The sequence below is a fragment of the Aedes aegypti genome, chromosome 2 (genome assembly GCF_002204515.2).
Source record: "Aedes aegypti strain LVP_AGWG chromosome 2, AaegL5.0 Primary Assembly, whole genome shotgun sequence".
Classification (NCBI taxonomy): Eukaryota; Metazoa; Arthropoda; class Insecta; order Diptera; family Culicidae; genus Aedes; species Aedes aegypti.
This window is the reverse complement of record NC_035108.1, coordinates 455,767,615-455,788,821: the sequence shown is the minus strand read 5'-3', so window position 1 is coordinate 455,788,821 and position 21,207 is coordinate 455,767,615. Positions and strand designations below refer to the sequence as shown.

General features: G+C 38.6%; 1 protein-coding gene across 1 annotated transcript in view; it reads right to left on the bottom strand.

Annotated features, from left to right (window-relative positions):
- LOC5565904 overlaps nt 1-21,207 on the bottom strand; it is a 68,419-nt gene that overhangs the window by 1,927 nt on the left and 45,285 nt on the right. Inside the window, exons 2-4 of the mRNA XM_021848114.1 lie at nt 19,865-20,080; nt 19,576-19,733; nt 19,162-19,518 (exon numbers count right to left, since the gene is read on the bottom strand). Of these exons, the coding sequence (XP_021703806.1) occupies nt 19,162-19,518; nt 19,576-19,733; nt 19,865-20,080 (731 nt within the window). The remainder of the gene's footprint in view (nt 1-19,161; nt 19,519-19,575; nt 19,734-19,864; nt 20,081-21,207) is intronic.

The window sequence follows — 21,207 nt, the reverse complement described above, 5'->3', positions numbered from 1 at the left end:
CTGAGTGAAAACAAAGAATCATTTTAGTAAAATTAAATTATTTAACTCACACTGCACAGTGAATATTCAACCTTTTCTGTGATCTGTGGTCAACATGATTGTTTCACATAAGGATGCCGTTCCACGAGTTTTTTTTTTATTTTACTCATGGAAATAGACCCTGTCCCGATTTCAGTATCGATCGCTTAAGCCTAAAATACATGCTTACTCAACTTTCAAATAAAAAAAATATTATATTCGTTTTTTGAGATTTTGATACACTTCTTGGTTTGTACTCCAATTTTGGGTGTATATTTTTTTCCGTATCCCTTCCGAGATTTCAGATAAGAACATCCCCAGTGTTGAAAAGTAAAACCCGTGTGGCGTTTTAGTCGACTAATTGTGAACGTCAAACATGACCAAAAGTGCCTCTAAATGCAAATCGCATCGGTTTCTGTGGAAAAATGTACAACAATAATGTAATTTTGATACTATGGACGTTTATATCTTAGCAACAATATAGTATAAAAAATATACGTCTCTCAATAAAAATTTGCAACAGGGAAAGGGCTGCTGTATATTAGGTTTGTTTGTGATTTCGCCACATGGTGGCCCTACCTCAGAAAATATTACTTTATGGCCCCATGAATTAGTTTACAGGTTCTATATCTCATGATTATGAAGATTAGAAAGAATAATATTTTATGCGAAGTTACTCATTGACATTAACTTATATTTCTCAGTTGTCATTCCAGACATCCAGAATGTACTTAAAACGAAATAACCACTTGCGTTCTGCAATGCCTATAATATTGATCGGTGTCCAGTCTGTCCTGGACAGAGGTTTTTTTTAAATGGTTTATGTTCAAAGTTTCACGTATATAATGTCGTCAAAAGGCTATATATAGTTAACTCTGCCTTACTCGATATTTGGTATCTCGATATCGAGTTAGAGAACCATAGAACAAGTTGGTTTTCATGGCTAACACGATAGTCCCTTGGATCACAGTTGCATTGGTTTTTTGTTCTGTACCGTTTTGATTCATATTACGGACACTTAAGGCCCCAGTGAAGTATAACCCAGCATAGAGCGTACAACATATATCATTCTGTATGATTCCTTAGCGTTATCGAACGTCAGAGGCCCTTAACTTTCGAATAGTGGGTAAAGAATACGCTTTCGCAACTTGAATAATTTTAAATAAATCAAAATGTGTGGCCTTTTCATGATTCTTATTCCGGACGCTTCCTCACTTTTGCCTCATATTCCGGACACTTTGATTCGAATTTCGGACAGCTCATGATAATCATTAATAGAACAGAACAATATTCTAGGAGGTTCTGGCTCTACGGACAAGTAGCCAAATTCGCCATCGGGGTAGATTTAACATTGTAACGGAAAAGCTATACCTTAGTACGTCGCGTGTACATCGTGAGGTGTCGTTGAAAAACACGATACGCATGTGTGGTTCTGGCTCCACTACTGGCGATCGGTCGTTGTATTAGTAGGGTAGACCTGACACTGTCTGGCTCTACGGACAAGTAGCCAATGTCGCCATCGGGGTAGTCATATATATTAAATTCCTTTTGATTTTTGTATTTAATATTGCATGTGTTGTGTATACACATTCCACTTTGTTTCTGTTTATTTTTGTCTTTTTAAGTATCTGTTTTTGAAGATGAACTCAGAAAATCTTTGCAACAATTGTCACAAAATCGAGCCAGATGACAATAAATTGATTGCGTGCAAATATTGCTTCACAAAAATACACATTAAATGTCCCAAAAATTTAGGCAGAGCTATCAAGCAAAATGAGAACAAATTGCATTTTTGTTCTAGCAAATGCTCAAGCATGTACGAACGCATTATCAATTCGCGGATGCAAAATAGTAAGGATATGTCCAAGCTATTAGAAGGGCTTAAAAGAGCTGTGCGTGCCAATATGCAGACTGTTGTAGAACAAGTAAAAGCTGTTACTTGTGCAATCGAATCGTCTCAGGAATTCCTTTCTTCAAAATTCGAAGCTATCTTGACTGATTTCGATGTTCTTAAGAAAGAAAACATTCGATTAAGACAGGAAATTGAAGAGATGAGATCGTCACAAAGCTCCTTGACGGCTCTGGTTTACAAAACGGAGGTGGAAATGGATAAGCAAAACAAAATATCCGTAATGAATAATGCAGTTATTTTGGGTGTCCCTTTTATTTTACAGTTACAATTCGCGATGAGCTCACTCCATTATCAACTAACTTACTAAATGAATTGCGACAGGCTCAAGGAAAACTTAATCTAAAGTATGTCTGGCAAGGTAGAGGTGGCGTCATTTTGGCAAAAACAGAAGAAAACTCTAAGCCCCATGAAATTTGCAATAGAATTGACTTGAACAAGTTGCTCAAATAGTTTCATCAAATTTCGATGTGCCTATGTTGTTATCAGTTATCATATTCATGTCAATTACAATGGCTAATTCATTACAAAACTATTTCCATTACTCAATAGATGATTTTAATAAACTTTATTCTAATAAATTAGAAAAATCCTTAAGGTTTTTTCAGTGGAATATAAGAGGGATGAATAATTTAGACAAATTTGATTCTATTCTTGAATTTTTGGACCAATGTGATGTCCCTTTGGATGTACTTGTCATTAGCGAAACTTGGCTTAAAGCGGAAAATACGTGTTTATATGGTATACCAGGATATCAGTCTATTTTCTCTTGTAGAAACTTTTCGAGTGGTAATTTGGCAATGTATATTTCAAATCAAATAAACTACAGATTGATAGCATCAGAAACTTTGGATGGCTTACACCATATACATATTGAGCTGAAAGTTCATGAACATCAATATGAAATACATGGAGTCTATCGACCTCCGTCATATGATGTAAACTGTTTTTTGGACAAAATCGAAGAGTGGACCAGTAATACTAATCAAAATCATGTATGTTTCATGCTAGGTGATTTCAACATTCCGATTAACCTCACGCATAATAATATTGTCGTGAAATATAGAAGTTTAATAGAATCGTACGGCTTGGTTTGTTCAAACACCTTCACAACAAGACTGTCTAGTAACAATCTGCTGGATCACGTACTTTGTTGGTTGGAAGACGTAGAACGCATTCGAAATGATACGATATTTTCAGATGAAAGTGATCACACGCAAATTATTTCATCTATAAAAACATCTGTGGATAGAAAATCAACAACAGTTACAAAAACCATAGTAAACCATCGGCAAGTAGAGTTTGAATTTGATACATTCCTAAATACAATTGATGCTATTGATAATGTATCGGCTACACTGAGTAGAATACAAAATGTTTACAACGACATTTTACATCGTTGCACAAAAACTGTGTCGCGGAAAATTAAAATAAAAAACCATTGTCCCTGGATGTCCTTTGATCTCTCGGTGTTGATAAAGATTAAAAATAGTTACCTAAAAAAGGCGAAACGCAACCCGAACGACGCTAATCTTAAAGCAATGTTGAATCATATAAGTAAAAAGGTGCAGTATACCAAAATTGCCTGTAAAAAACAATACTTTGAAAAGTTATTGAACACAACATGCCATTCGAAATTGTGGAGCAATATCAATCAAATTTCTGGAAGAACAAAAGAAAAACAGAAAATTTGTATCAATAATGCACAAAATGTTCCATCAAGCTCTGTAGAGGAATCTTGTGAAATTCTCAATAATTACTTCACGACAGTAGGAGAGGAGTTGGCTAGGAAAATCCCTAGACTCCCAGGAACAAGTCCATTTAATCATCTTACACCTATAAATAGTTCCATTTTCCTGCGTCCCACTAATCCCAAAGAAGTGATTTCCCTTATTAACGATCTAGATTCTAACAAATGTCCCGGTGCAGACAATATTCCGCCATCAATACTTAAGATGAACTATGCCAAATTTTCAACAATTTTATCCAACATGTTCAACGAAATTATTGCATCAGGAGAATATCCAGATTGTCTAAAAATAGCCAAGGTAACTCCGATATTTAAGTCCGGGGATCCTAACTTAGCCTGCAACTATCGTCCAATTTCCACACTTTCAGTATTTAACTAAATTTTCGAAAAGCTTATCGTGAACAGGATAATACAATTCTTCAAGCTGCATAATGTTCTATATCCACTCCAGTACGGATTTCGGCAAGGTTGCAGTACCACTTCTGCAGTGGTAGAGTTAGTCGACTATGTAATAAAACAAATAGAGGCGAAGAAAATAGTTGGAGGACTTTTCATTGACTTAAAAAAGGCCTTCGATACTCTGAACCATAACATTTTATTGAAAAAATTGGAATACTGTGGTGTTCGAGGTCTTCCCAATCGTCTCATTGGTAGTTATTTAACCAATAGGAAGCAATTTGTAGCAGTTGAGGGCAAAACTAGCAAAACTTTAGGAATAAATACAGGAGTGACACAAGGGAGCAACATTGGTCCACTTCTGTTTCTTGTATACATCAACGACATTGGGAAGCTCGATCTAAAAGGAATACCAAGACTTTTTGCCGACGACTCTGCTTTGTTTTACCCCGGAGCATCCACAGATGAAATTGTTTCGCACGTTGAACATGATCTTTGCATACTCAATGATTATTTTTGTTTGAACCTTCTCTCGCTCAATTTAGCAAAAACCAAATATATGTTATTCCACTCACCAAGGAAGAAACCCGTACCAAGAAATCATCCAAAATTAAAAGACATAGTTATTGAGCTGGTCTCGGAATTTAAATATTTGGGAATTGTTTTGGATCCAATTTTCTCATGGGATAAACACATCAAGAGCATTGAGAAGAAAGTTGCAATTCTCTGTGGTTCTATCAGAAGAGTTAAATCATTTGTATCTCTGGCTGTCTTGTTAAAATATTATTATGCTTGCATTCATTCCTTATTACAGTATTTGAATATAGTGTGGGGATACGCTTGCAAATCTAAACTCAAAAGACTGCAAACTTTGCAAAATCGTTGCCTAAAACATATATTCAATTTCCCTCCTTTGTATTCCACAGTCAATCTTTATACAAATAGAAATCATTGCATTCTTCCTATTCGTGGTTTATGTGAGCTTCAAACTTGCCTATTTGTCTATGATGCAGTATATAATGATAATACGCATAATAATCTACCAATCATGTTAAATAATCAGCTGCAAAACACTCGGCAAGTACATCACTTATTGCGAACTCAGGCAAAAACCACTCTTGGACAAAAAAGGATTACTTTCATTGGTCCACAAAAATACAATGTACTGCCTAATTATTTAAAATCAGTAAATAACAGAAACATCTTCAAAAGCAGATTGAAAATGCATTTAAAAGAAAAGATTCATGAATTTGTTTAGTGTGATCTAATTACCATAATCATAATTGTATTCCTATATATCTTCGGTGTTCCTTCAAAGGATTTTTATCCACTGGAACTTCAACTCACTTTACTACTCCTAATTCAATGTTACTCTGTCTTGTTTTTATCGTTATTAATATCTAATAAATGGTGTCCGCTACCAGGGGGCTCTGTAGAGCTTTTTGGTGCGGGGGTAGTTGGTGGGCCATTAAAAAAAAAAAAAAAAAAACAGTCAATCATCAATTGAAATCGTCAAACCACAAAAGAGACTTCTAAGGTAGTTGGGCATTATGAATTTTCAAAGACATTTATGGTAAAAGCTTACTAAAACGAGCCTCGAAAATGAGAACTTTCGAACGGCAAAAATTGAAACATTTCGTGTGAAATGTTTCCCATACAAAGTAGAGTGTCTGGAATTTGAAGCTGTCCGTAATATGAATCAAAACGGTAACTCGATACCTCCCTAACTCGATGGTCTCTTCAATATCGAGTAAGGGAGAGTTGACTGTACGTACAAAAGTCGATCCGATAAGTGTGCATATTTTATGGGATGAAAAATGGCATACAAATAGAGTCACGCTATCTCTGAACCAGACGATTATAAAAATCGAATGTACATCGGAGTTTTTTTTCGCAAGAGATCAGATCAGATCCCCTTACGCGACATTATTTATGATATCAAAGTAGATTTGAGCAGCTGCGGTTTTATGTAATTTACTTTGTAAGAGTAACGTTTCATGTGAGCAAACTCATCAATCAGACGATTTATAGTATTTACCATGTGGTGCGATTGTGATGTAACTTGTATAATTAAACGACTTTTCAGGTAAATTATTATGCGGACTCTATGACGCTACCCTGAACGCCACCACCCCGAATACCGTTACCGAACGTTATTATCCTGAATGGGGCATTATTCCGAATGGGTTTCTATTTATATTATTAGTTATGGGAAGTTTTGTTTGCTTTTATTTATTTTTTTGTTTTTTTTTTAATTATTCTCCAAAATATATCATGTAATATTTTAATCAACTAGGGGGCCGGTAACAATGATTGCATTGTACCTATAAACTGGACTGTGGAATAAAATATATGTTCTATGATATACCCGACATGCGCTATTTTTAAGTTTAGTCGATTTACAAAATTTCAGCTTTTAAAAAAACATAAAAATGATAATTAAAATAATAATTTGAGGCCTGCCTGGGCACGTCAGGAATTAATCATCAATATCAACCTTCTTTTCTTATGGACTACCTGTTCCGATGGTAAAAGTTCACCTCACTGGTGGTGATGATGTGTACCGTACCTAGGAATAAATGCTTAAGGGGCTCTAAATAAAACCTAATCGTTAATGGAGCCTGTGGAGTACCAAGGCAATACTGCAGAGCCCTTCCTGTGCTGACCGGAGCAATGGTGCAGGTGACCTTGGTGTTTCTCCGAGATAATCGGTTGCCCTTTTTCAGTCTCTAATCTGAGGCTTAATAAGAGTGGGAATATGAATATGTTGCTATTTAACTTAAATTATCACCTACATGGTTTTGCATCATGTGTTTTACACAGTGTATTCTGTGCTTTTTCGACTATTAATAGATACCGATCTGCTTTTTTCGCTGCTGGTCTTTTTCGTACTGAGATTACAAAAAGCTCAATCCTGCCTAGTTTGGGAGGTGGCTACGGTTAGGTTAGATCAATCTTCAGCAAAAAACAACAGCAACGATCAATCTTTGCAGACTCATGCAAAATGGTACAGCCCAAGTGGCGCTAGTTCAAGAACCTTACTTTCGTATGGGGAACTTCTATCTAGGCAACCTTGTGGACCCAGTTTTTGCTACTTTCAGCAAACTTGAAATGGCAAACTCGCGCTCCATGCCCCGCGCATGCCTGCTTGTTAACAATGCAATCGTTGCTACACTCATTTCTGAGTCAACTACCAGAGATGTATGTGCTGTCACAATCGATGTTTCTGATGGTGACCTCAACAGGAAATACGTCTATTGTTCGGTATATTTACCACATGATGAACCATCTCCATTCGATGATTTCAAACGAGTTGTCGTACACTGCGTAACAAAAGGCCTTCCGCTGATTGTGGGCAGTGATGCCAATGCTCATCACATCATCTGAGGCAGCTCAGATATCAATTTGAGAGGCTCCAGTCCGGTGGAATACTTAAGTAGTACAAATCTTGGATTACTTAACATAGGCAATCGCCCAACCTTTATGGTATCTGCTAGAGAAGAAGTGTTAGACATAACGCTCTGCTCGAATAGAATCAATCATGAATTGACGAATTGGCCAGTATCAGAAAAGAAATCATTATCTGATCATCGCTACATCTTTTTTGAACATTCAACGGCGCAGACTTTGGGTTTTAGGAATCCCTGGTCAACAAACTGGGAACTCTACACTGAATTGGTTGCGACCCAATTTCATGGATATTCTCCGTCCATTGAAAATCCAAGTGATTTGGATGATGCCGTTTATACTACAACATACATTATGGAGGCTTTTGAAAAATTATGTCCTCTGCGCTCTATGAAGACTACAAGAGGGACCCCATGGTGGAATTTAAATCTGACTAAACTCAAGAAACAGGAGTTGGAACAGACGCCGTTCAGCAGGATCAGAGTCGTTCAAGCCGGCTCGCAAGCCTTACAAGAAGGCTCTTCGTTCTGCTGAACGATCCGGTTGGAAAAACCTTTGTACAAATTTTTCCAGTTTGAGCGAAGTCAGTCGGCTGAACAAAATCCTTGCAAAATCTAAGGATTTCCAAGTGAACGAAATTCGCTTACCTAATGGTGACTTTACTTCTTCCGATGAAGAAGTTTCAGAATGTTTATTCAACACACACTTCCCCGGATGTGTGGACATAGCATCTACGGATGAACCAAATGTCTTTTCATGTAGTTACGAGTCTCTGGCCTCGGCTCGCAGTATCGTAACTACTGAATCGATTCAATGGGCACTTAATAGTTTTGCTCCTTTCAAATCTCCAGGAGCGGATGGGATTTATCCTGTTCTGCTCCAAAAGGGATTTAAATTTATCAAACATATTTTGAAAAAGCTACTTGTAGCAGTTTTGCTACCGGGTACATTTTCAGATACTGTCGTGATATTACTGTAAAGTTTATCCCGAAAGGAGGACGTGCGTCGTATGTAGAAGCGAAGAGTTTTAGACCAATCAGTCTGACCTCTTTTCTTCTGAAATGTCTGGAACGCATTATCGATCATCACATCCGTGATGTTTATTTGGCAAACATGCCTCTTCATGTGAATCAACATGCTTACCAATCTGGAAAGTCCACTGTGACTCCTTTACACAAAGTTGTATACGATATCGAGAAAGCATTCGCTCAGAAGCAATCCGGCTTGGGTGTTTTCTTGGATATTGAGGGTGCCTTTGATAACGTGTCTTTCGATGCCATATTGGAAGCCGCACGAAACCATGGGCTACCTACAATGATTACCAATTGGATTCATCAAATGCTCAAAAACCGACATCTCATCTCGACATTGCGTCAAGCAGCGATTCGAAAATGGAGTGTTTGCGGATGCCCCCAAGGAGGAGTCTTGTCACCACTTTTGTGGAATCTCGTAGCAGATACGCTATTGAGGCAACTCAATAACAGCGGTTTTCCAACTTATGGATTTGCCGACGGCTATCTAGCTCTGATAGTTGGTATGTGCATAAGCACCCTCGACCTGCTGCAAAGTGCTTTTCAGGTAGTCGAGAGTTGGTGTCGCCAATATGGCCTTTCGGTTAACCCGAATAAAACATCTATTGTTCTTTTTATGGAAAGACGAAACCGCGATGGAATTCGACCTTTACGCCTTTTTGGCACTGAGATTAATGTGACTGATCAAGTAAAGTATGTCGGAGTCATTCTAGATTCCAAATTTTCATGGACACCTCACATTGATTTCAGAGTCAAAAAAGCTTGCATGGCCTTCGGTCAATTCCGGCGAACCTTTGGTAAATCTTGGGGCCTCAAACCCAAATATATCAAATGGATTTACACAACAGTTGTTCGACCAATATTGGCATATGGATGTCTTGTGTGGTGGCAAAAGGGCGAAGTGAGAACAATTCAATCAAAATTGGTTCATCTCCAAAGGATGTGCTTGATTGATGGCGATGTCTGGTGCGTTCTCTACAACTCCCACAGCAGCGCTCGAGGCCCTTTTCGACGTTGCGCCACTACACATATATCTTAAACAAGAAGCACTTTCTTGCTCTTACCGTTTATGGGTACTGGATCTACTGGAAAAAAATCCAGTGAATCGTAGATCTACACACACTTCGTTGTTTCCACTTTTGGTGAATTGGGACAAAATTGTCCTTGCTCCAAGTGATCTCACAATTGCTTGTCACTTTCCTTACAGGACATTTACCACACAATTCCCTTCACGGGAAGAGTGGACGTCTGGCTATTTGGAAAGAAGTATATCAAACAATATAGTATGTTACACTGATGGCTCCCTTCTTGAAGGTAGAGCTGGTGCAGGAGTATATTCTCGTGAGCTAAGGCTGAATCAGTTTTACTCACTTGGTAGAAACTGCACCGTTTTTCAGGCGGAAATATTTGCTCTTATGTGTGGAGTGCAATCAGCACTTCAACAGCGCGTAATGGGTAAAGTCATATACTTCTGTTCAGATAGTCAGGCTGCTATAAAAGCTCTCGCTTCGGCCAACTCAAGGTCGAAGCTTGTTATCGCATGTCGAACTCAAATTGAGGAACTGAATTCAGTCAACTCTGTAAACCTTGTATGGGTACCTGGCCATTCTTCCATCGCTGGAAATGAATTGGCTGATGAGCTAGCTCGCGATGGAGCATCGCATGACTTCATTGGCCCTGAGCCGGCTATTCCAATTTCGAAGTGCTGGGTGAAGCTTCAGATAAACTCTTGGGCGGCAACTCAGCACAAGCAATAGAGTAAGGTGGGGCAAAAGTTCGACCTTAGTGGTATAATCAAAGATTCCAGGAAAATAATAGCAGATAAAACAAAACAAATACCATACAGCGAACCTTCAAAATATTGGCTATAACTTTGCTGAACAAACTTGTGTCAAAATATTTACCCATTTTTAGTTATAACAGTTTCAAAATTGATTGTCTTAAACGAACTTTTGCTCCACCGGTGGGGCAAAAGTTCGAATCTAGTGTGGGGCAAAAGTTCGTTGGCTAAAACACAATATATCAATACTTTTATGCCAGGCATACTTTATACCAGCCGTAAACTTATGTTTGCCGAAAAATACACACTGAAATTTCATCAAAAATGCCCAAAACAGGGTTAAATGTAATACATCCAAAAAATAGCAGTTTTTCGCAAAACTAAGTAAAAATGTAAAAATTTTGTGACATTTTTCGCACGATCAGGCAAATTTCGCTAAATTTGAAGATAATATGTAGATTTCGTCAAAGCATCCTTATGATAGGCCTTGAAACGCCCATACATAAAATATTGAAAAATATTTTATCTTCATTTGGTTCCATGCATCGAAAGTTTGACCAAATATTACAATATTTACGTCGAAAAACAACAAATAGCCATAACTTTTCCAAATCTCAATCGATTTTTATGATATTTGGAGTGAAAGTCTCTTACTTGAATAGCATTCGAACCACCATGACATTTCTAAGTTTTGATTTGATTTGAACTAGAAATCTTAAAAAGAAACTCTTGCCCCACTCGAACTTTTGCCCCACTTTACTCTATTGGAATAGTTTGGAGTTATGTCGTCAAACAAAATTGTACATTACTGAGCCATCTCCAAGGGTGGCGAAGTATTTAACAAATCTGTCAAAGCAGAATTGCAGTCTCTTGGTCAGAGCGTTGAAAGGCCGCTGCCGACTCAACTATCACATGGCAAATATTCAGCGTGCTGACTTATTTGTGTGTGATAGTTGTGACTCCGATTATGGAACTTCGTATCACCTGATATGTAACTGTCCAGTTTTTGCGCAAATGCGATTCCAATTACTTGGCAAACACTTATTAAGTGAAACTGAATTCAGAAGCCTGAATCTTCAGGACATTCTGTTATTCTTAACCCGCTGTGGTAATGAGCTATAGGCTCTCTTTAGGCTCATGCGTTTTGCAGTGCCCTTTTGATGGCGCTGTTCGAACCCATTGTGGTATGCATGCTCTCATTTTGCTTATGCGATTTTCCCTCTTCAAGGGATCCCACTCCCATTTCCTTCCCTTCCCTTTCCTCTCCCATCGGGTAGATGATGAAATAGGCTCAAATGTGGCGATGGCACAAATCTCCCAACTGGTGGGGAACGTGTCTTTGGAGCTGGCCTTCTGATACCTGATACAGTCAGTCTATGCTATGCTATGCTTAACAAAACGCAAATTGTCATGCAAAAAGATTGTTGACATCTATATTATTTCAAAAGTTATTAAAGTTCAAGTGCCCACAGCAATATTAGAGTTACAAAAATAACACATCTGTATTTTTTGATACAATGTTCAATTTTGTTTTGTCTTTAGAATGCCGTCAAAAGATATTTTTTATGTTGCCCCAATCAGAGATATTCACAATCAAAGTACACTGAGGCAAAAAAACTTAATAATTTCTTAAGGAATAATTAAGATTTGGCGCCACAACGATTATTGTTGAAATTTTTAAGTTTTACTTATGATATTGGTGAAGAATTTCAGTAATAAATTTCATAAATTAATCAATGAAATTCAGTTGACAGCTTTTACTCATTGCCTACAGACGTGTCTTCGCTTTGCTCCCGTGCTCTGTACTTCGTACTGCTTTCGATATGAGTAGTGTTCGGAAAAATACTATTGTCGTCGATTTCAACGTTCTTCCGGTTCGACCCGATATTGGCAAAGTCCAGCATTTTCTGGAGAACGAAATTGGCCTGAATCTCGCTGATGTCAATAGTATTCAATTACACCACACCCGCAACTGTGTGTACATTGAAGTGAAAGATTATGACATTGCGTTGCGGTACGAGAAAGCGAACAACCTCAAACGCACTCTGGTTTATAAGGACAAACCGTTCAAGATCCCCGTGTATGTGGACAGCGGGGCAGTCACTGTTAGAGTTTGCGATCTTCCACCTTCCATGCCTCATTCGACCGTCGGGAACTATATGATGCGGTTTGGAGATGTTCTCTCCATACAGAATGAGCGCTGGAAAAACTATTATGGCGGAGTGTACAATGGAGTACGGGTTTTGCAGATGAGGATTAAAACTTCGATCCCATCCTTCATATGCATCGAAAATCAGACCGCTACGGTTCTGCATCCAAATCAGACCAAAACATGTAAGTACTGCTCAAGAGCAGTACATCCCAACCAAAAATGTTTGGATGTAACTGCATCCGAAAACGCGACCAAAACAACTACAGCAGCAACTACATTACCCGCGGCCGAAACAAATTTCAACGAGAACGAATTTCCATCGATGCATAGTACTCATCCCACTTCTTCCCGTGATGCGTTCAGTGAAATTCTGGCAAGAGGCAAACGTGCGCTTGCGGAAGACAAGAGCAAGCCAAAAACAATACCTGCGGACCGACCAAAGCAAGCTACAAACAACACCGATAACGATGACGACGACGACGACGACAATGGCAACGAAGACAGCTCATCCTCGCCATGCGAAAGCTACGATTGTAACAACAAGCGACGGCTGTCAACCAAACGCGGTGCAGAGACGAAAAAAATGTGTGCTATGCAGGGATCCAAACGTGATTGCGATTCCCACTCACCTGTTATTTTCAATTCGAAAAAATAGTATAAATCGGTCCCGTGAAGCTTTTGGGCGTTTGGGCCTTCCAAATAAATAAATTAAAAAAAAAAAAAAAAAAAATAAATCAATGAAATTCGGTACTAAACGCAATGACAATATCTTAATTCGTATTATCAATCGATAATATTACTCGCCTTTAATTTCAGGCGTGCTCAAAAATTGACATGTTTTGATAACATGTGATCGATTCTCGATTAACTTGTAGCCAACATCGAAAGCGGAGTAGTTCTTCTAGCGATTGCTATGATAATTATTTCAAGTAATTGTTGTTAAAGAATTCAAAGCTCTCACTTATGAAACTTATGATCCCATATTCGAAATGTTTAAGCGTGCAATGAAACCATAATTTGGCTGGTTCATAAGTCTTGATTTATGGAAAACCTAAGTATTTTTGCCTCAGTGTAGGCATGTTTTTTGGTTGGTTAGTTTGACTTTATTAACGAGATTTTTTGCCCTGGGCTAGTTCATCTCGGAACCAACGGCTTTACTTCCCTTCCGAAGGAAGTCGTCACTATAACTTTTTACGTCATAAGTGACTATGTCGGGGATAGGATTCGATCCCAGGTCCTCGGCGTGAGAGGCGAGTGTTCTAACCACTACACCAGGTCCGTCCCCGAGGCATGTTTTTGAGAGAAAAACAACAATAACTCCCAAACGGAAGGAGATAGCGAGTTTCTTCACTCACCAAATTACGCATTTTTAAAAGCTCTAAAAGTGTTTCATAGACTACTTTTAAGAGATATTAGAATTGAAAACGCTAGAGCCAGAAAACCAATTTTTCTCGGACCACCCTATTCCACCGTAGGAAAAAAGCTCTAAATCGGTCAATTTAAGAGATACAAAAAAATCTTTTTGGCAAAGTTGCTTGAAATTGAATGGTCTACAACTTTGCTGAAGCATGTATAATATAATTTCTACAAATAAGAAGGTTAGTTACACCATTTCTATGAGAACGTGAACCACCCTAATTTTCAATAACACCAAACAAAAGGCCTTACTAATACAAACAACTTTGTAGAAAACCGTTTTCGTCTAATCTTTCATTCTGACGCTCAAAATGCATCTTTCCGCGTAAAACTGCTTTCTGGGAAGCGATAGCCCACGCACTTCACCGCCTCATGGTACCGGTGCAGTTGTGTAAGCTTCTAAAAACCTAATTTGATGGTAGGATTCTACTGTATGATACAGAGGAAGGGCAGAAAAGCGTTCGAATTACCGTAATCCGGGGTAACATTGATCAGTATGACCCTTCTCGTAAAAAGTTGGAATCATCATTTATTGATAGAATATTTTCAAAGCATGAATGGTGCCTCTCTTTCTTACATTCATAATAAAAATTGAGGTTTTTGCAAAAATTGCGTTTCGTTCATGCGTAAGTGTGCCAACTTTTTGAATCAATGCTTTTTGTCATACCGAGATTCATGTCTCACATGAGTTCTGCAAATGGTATGAACAAAGAAAATGCGATTGTTACCAAAAATTGCATCGCCGAAAACGATTCCGTTGTCAAATATTTCATAAGTTTATTCAATTAAGCAATATTAACGAACTTCTACTAAGAATGCAGAATTTCCTTTGGAAATTGCCTACCTCTAGGCGTATTCCGCGGTTCAAAGTGTTTTTATTTTTCAATTAACTCAACAAGTAAATTACTTGTAACAGTTTTGTCTTCATATTCGGCTTCAGAGGTCATGATTTAAGTAAGCAACGACATTTTCAATAGAGTAAGGTGGGGCAAAAGTTCGACCTTAGTGGTATAATCAAAGTTTCCAGGAAAATAATAGCAGATGAAACAAAACAAATACCATACAGCGAACCTTCAACATATTGGCTATAACTTTGCTGAACAAACTTGTGTCAAAATGTTTACCCATTTTTAGTTATAACAGTTTCAAAATTGATTGTCTTAAACGAACTTTTGCCCCATCGGTAGGGCAAAAGTTCGAATCTAATGTGGGGCAAAAGTTCGTTGGCTAAAACACAAAATATCAATACTTTTATGCCAGGCATACTTTATACCAGCCGTAAACTTATGTTTGCCGAAAAATACACACTAAATTTTCATCAAAAAATGCCTAAAACAGGGTTAATTGTAATACACCCATAAAATAGCAGTTTTTCGCAAAACTAACTGAAAAAGTAAAATTTTTGTGACATTTTTCGCACGATCAGGCAAATTTCGCTAAATTTAAAGATAATATGTAGATTTCAGGAAACTTTAAACATTTTCCGTGGGTTTATACATGGGTCGAACTTTTGCCCCGCAGATTCGAAATTTTGCCCCGCTATGGGCCAAAAATTGATTCCAACTATTTATGGAAAAACTAATACACGTCAAAGCATCCTTATGATAGGCCTTACATAAAATATTGAAAAATATTTTATCTTCATTTGGTTCCATGCATCGAAAGTTTGACCAAATATTACAATATTTACGTCGAAAAACAATAAATAGCCATAACTTTTCCAAATCTCAATCGATTTTTATGATATTTGGAGTGAAAGTCTCTTACTTAAACAGCATTCGAACCATCATGACATTTCTAAGTTTTTATTTTATTTGAGCTAGAAATCTTAAAAAGAAACTCTTGCCCCACTACAGATAAATTGTAAAAAATCGTCGGAAATACGACATTCCTCATTCCCCTGCATTTAGAGCTGCTGCTAAATGGCGCAATTGCTGACATGTTACAAAATTGAACATAGTAGCTTTGCTTTTTCAATGATGGATGATGATTGAAGAAAACATCTAGCAAATGTCATCAACGCAGTCGTGCTTCAAACAACATTCGCATTTGATGTCAAGCAATTACATATGTGATATAGCCCCGAGGTCAAGCTTCTCGACTACTGATCTTGAAGATCAGAGTTTGATTACGGGAGTTCATTTAGAGTGTTCTTTTTTTCCAATGGACCAAATGACTTGAGGCCAACAAATTTCATCACGATTCATTGTTCAAAAGTGCATCTTGTGGCTGAGTCTTAATCAATAGAACTCACAAAAATCTCCCACTCCTAAGCGAATCAAGTGAAATGCTCAAGTAGTGATTTGCGCCTTTAGTCCTTTTTCTATGCTGCATATAATAAACATTGGTTTCACTCGAAAAAAAAGTAACATAATTGAACTTCGATTCTCAAGATCGGTAGTCGAGAAGCTTGACCTCGGGGCTATAACACATATGTAATTGCTTGGCATCAAATGCGAATGTTGTTTGAAACACGACTGCGTTGATGACATTTGCTAGATGTTTTCTTCAATCATCATCCATCATTGAAAAAGCAAAGCTACTATGTTCAATTCTGTAACATGTCAGCAATTGCGCCATATGGCAGCAACTCTAAATGCAGGGGAATGAGGAATATCGTATTCCCGATGAATTTTTACAATTTATCTGTAATTCGGATACATAAATGATGTACTACAATAATGTTCAGAAATAACAAAGGAATGATACTACGGTTGAACTTTTATGATTAGGCATGAGGTTAAGAATCTCGTAGAACAAAAACTGTAGAGAAATGTATGTTTTGCAGGTACTTTAATGAACAGAAATCAATTTAATGGGGTCAAAACCATCTCTAATCGGCATACAGTGTTCTCAAAAGTTGTAAAGTACTAGTAATACGTTCAACTAGTGGTATTTATTTTGATTTTCGTTTTTCCAAATTCTCGTTAGAATTTTTTGAATGTAAAAAATAGCCAAACAACACAAATTCGACTTGAGGCACCTCCTAATCTTCTCCAAATGGGATGAAAATTTGTCTGGTAGTTTGTTTTAGTATTGCAACTAGGACTAGGGGGTGACTGGTTGAATCCCAGACATTTTGATTTTTGTGAAACTGTCTATTGAATATGAATGTAAAAGGGTATCTGCCGCTAAAGCGGCGTTTTCGAGGATGATGTCTAACAGCTCTGCTGTAATTGCCAGATAATGCAGGTTTCTGGCAAGCGTGGCGTTATCCATACTAAGGTAAGGAGGATCAATCTGCTCAAAAGCGTTTAGAACGAGCAGAAACCTAAAGCGGTTGGAAAGCACATACAGGATAATGTGCTTAAGAGTAGCAAGTGTATGGTATCCAAAGAGGCCGTGTGCATCATAGCCGGGATGACGCCTATCGGGCTCATCATCAAGGAAGATGTTCAATGCTTCAACCAAAGGGGTACCAGAGGAGTCCGCGACGCGTGTAAAGAGGAAACGCTCAGAAGCTGGCAGCAGGAATGGGATAACTCCACTAAGGGTAGATGGATCCATCGGCTAGTACCAATTGTGTCAGATTGGTATAGTAGAAACCATGGGGAAGTGAACTTCCACCTGACGCAGTTTCTGTCAGGACATGGTTGGCTATAAACAGTACCTGCATAGGTTCGGGCACTCAGAATCTCCTGCGTGCACCAATTGTGTTGGTATGGAGGAAACAGCGGAGCATGTCGTGTTCGATTGCCCCCGTTTCATTGTTGTGAGAGGTCGCATGCTCGGGAACACATCCCCCGACAATATAATAGAGAGAATGTGTGCGGATGCCGAGTGCTGGAATGGAGTAACAACGGCTGTCACTCACATTATGTTAGAATTGCATCGCCTATGGCGCGCCGACCAAGAGTTGGCTGCAGAGGATTAGCCCTGCCGAGGCTGGTCCCTTGTAGTATTGTTTAAGTCAGCTAGGAGAAGCAGTTTGCCTAGGTTACTTCTGCTACACGTGTTGTGCTATATGCACTGGTCCCTCCCCGAAGAAATACCGTAAGGTGGTTCCGGGGAGATAAAAAAAAAAAACAAAAAAAAAAATAGATGAAAAAACCGAATTTAGTACTATACCATTTAATTCCACTAGAGTTTGTATCCTTTGACAGATACGCGTATTTTAACCTCAACTGTACTCAACTGTACTGTTAAATCTATTTGTATATAAAAAACATTTTTCTTATTCAACATAACAGTTTTTGAATTAGATTAGGTAGAAAGAAAATCAAACAATACAAAAAAAGTTATATACTCACCTCAAACTAGAAGATTTATGTACATTAGCTTCCTTGAATCATGCGTTATGCTAGATAAAGCTTACAAAATGGATGACTTGGTTTAGTTCAATCCACACACGCACACAGAAGGTAAGGGGAGAAGCACGTATAAGTAAATTAAAAATGTTATATTGGTTATTGTTTTAAATCAGTTTTTATTTATTTACATAAAATGATTCGTTTATTTTAATTAAAATATATTCTTCGTCAATCGCAATACTCGCAGAACCAAATCATACTTCAACAATGCCTCTCCGGCAAAAAGGTACCACGTTATCACCATAATTTATGTTGTTTCTAACAGATCCTAATCTGCCGATTGTTTTATTTTTGTCAACTATGTACAACTGTAACGCTTTTGATCGATTGTTTTGGAAGTTTACACATTTCTCACTGAAATCACTAGCCGCTCCTTTATCATTAAACAATCATTAATGGAAATGCCTGTTTTATCCTCTATGTACTATACAATCAACCGTAGAGGTCATCTATTCCATGCTGCTGGCTCACTATGGAGGGGATAGGCTGAATATTTATCAGATAAATTAAGCAGAGTTTGTATCCGTTGACGTCTTCATCGATGCTTCCTAGTTCGCCTGGTATCAATCCATGCAGCACGGAACGAAATACGGATGGGATTAGATCAATTTATTCTTTATGTACAAAGGATCAATGAAGGATGTTGAAGTTCGGAATAGAGTTCAAAAATACCGGAAAATTACTGCGGTAGATAGAATAGGTAACGAATGAGGCATGCTTCTCATTTATAGCGTTGGTGTGTGGTTTCGAGTAGTTAATTGATCCGCACCTCCTGATGAGTTTGAACGGTTAGTGTTATTGCAAGAGATCGACTATTTAGAGAGATAGATTAGAGCCATTACAGAGCATGCAAATTCTAGAGTGTAGAAATTCTGCTTAAGCCCATTGATTTTGGATAGTGATGGGAAAATTATTCCGCAGAAGTGGTAGGAGCAGCGGTAGTAGTAGCATCATCTCTGTCAGCACCATCAGCAGGAGCATCAGTATTTACCTCGACCTTCTTGGCGGCGTCGATGTCCCGGTTGGGGTCAATGGCATTCACGCTATCGTCAACGGACGCAGCTTCCTCATCACTGGAGTCCAATTCGGTATCACGTCTTGGAGCCTCAGTAGTTGGTTCCTTATTGTCGGACTCGCCTTCAGTATCCTTCTTGGTGGTTTCATCGTCGTTATCCGATCCATTACGATTTCCAGTTTCCACTGGCTTGTCTTCAGTGGCGGGCTTCTCGGTTTCACCTTCTGTAGCTGGCTTGACATCGATTACGCGCACCTTGTAGACCGAGGTTCCGTATTCGGTCTTCTTAGTGTAGTAGGTGTCGTTGATGATGACCTTGTGTCCATCGATGATCTAAAAAGAAAAGTCATTAGTTATGAACAATCTCACCTGACAACTCGTTGTTGATACCTTGACAGTCGATGTCGAATTGGTCTGGGTATCTTCCGAGGAATCATCATCTGGGATCTCAATTGGCCACACGCCTGGACCGCTGTGCGAGAAGTCGCTGCCTCCATAGAACGGATTCCAGGAACCGGAGAATCGGTCACGAAGACGCTTCACGAGATCTACAACGATAAAACAGAAATGGATTCAGTAATTGCCCCATGATATGTTTGCTCACTTATATAACAGTTAGCATGTTGTGAAGCTCTCGTCAATTGACGATTCCCACTTATGCAACTGCGCATTCACTCACCGTCAAGGTAAGACGAGAACTGCCACGTGAACGGGTTGACCGACGGGAAGAATACCGGACTTTGGCCCGGATGCGGGAAGTCGTCCGTGTCCACAATGCCATCGAAGCTGTCGAAACTGCTCGGGTACCGGTTGAAGTAGGTTGGCCTCTGATGTTCCAGGGGGACGACGATGTACTCCGTGTCATCCGATGGATCATTGTGTTTGCTGTCGCTCGCTGCCAAAGAGAACAAGAAATAATCACCCATTAGTTTGCTGATCCAAATTCGATAATTAGCACATAACATTTCGTAGATGCTAAAAAAAAGTTGTCACACGTCCCCGATAATGAACCTGTCAGACCACCCACCACGGGAAGGGAGCGTGTCATCGGAGGAATCTACTATGCAGAGTCACATCGCAATGGATGAGCATGACGGCTGTCGTCTGCAGATGATGACTCAATTGGCAACGCAACGCAAAATAACGATGCCATTAGGGTAATGTGGCCACACAGAGGTAGTTTATATCTAAACTAGTCTACCTAGCACTGGATAGTTGCCGGAGATATGTAGTAACGATTCTGTTGACTCAACTGACATCTATTTAGATTTCAAACCCCACCGAATGACGGCGTACAAGTCAGCAGTAGCTACAGTGTTGAACAATACGTTTGAAACGTTTTTTTGATTTTCATACAAAATGGTCAACTTTGGGTGGTTATTTATAGATCGATTTGAATGAAAGTTTTGCGGTTCTTCAGGCATAATTTGAATTTTAACAGATAATTCATAGTGGTTTTTCAATTATGAATTCAAGGCCGTATCATCATAGACAAATATTTTATTATTATAAAGGTGTATCTGCAGTGGGCTTATGTACAAAAGGTCGAAAGCCAAAACTTCGAAGGGCAAGAGGTCAAAAAGAGACAAAGGTGAAAAAATCTGCTTGGTGGGAAATTCAGCCTTTTTTGAAAAAAGATTTTCGACCTTTTTGCCTCGTCTTTTTTTGTTCTTTCGACCTTTTTGATATCGACATAAACAAGTATTCCAGTTTCGTATAATTTTAATCGCAACACCGCTACACCAAAGGTGACTCCCAGATCTTTTTCCTCCCTCACTAATCACCCTTCCCGTGGTGATTGTGGAGATGCAGAGGTATTCTCGGCCTCTAGAAGCAACATTCATTAAACAATACATTATTTTCCCATCCCAACGACTGTAAGGACTTGGCCGGCGCCATAATTGATCAATAATATGAGAGTTGTTAAAATGACACTTAGAGAAGTGCGATTTTTACCAGTTTCAATCAATCACGGAGCAGCAACCATTGGCATGTACCTTTTGTCATAGATAAAAGTAAGAA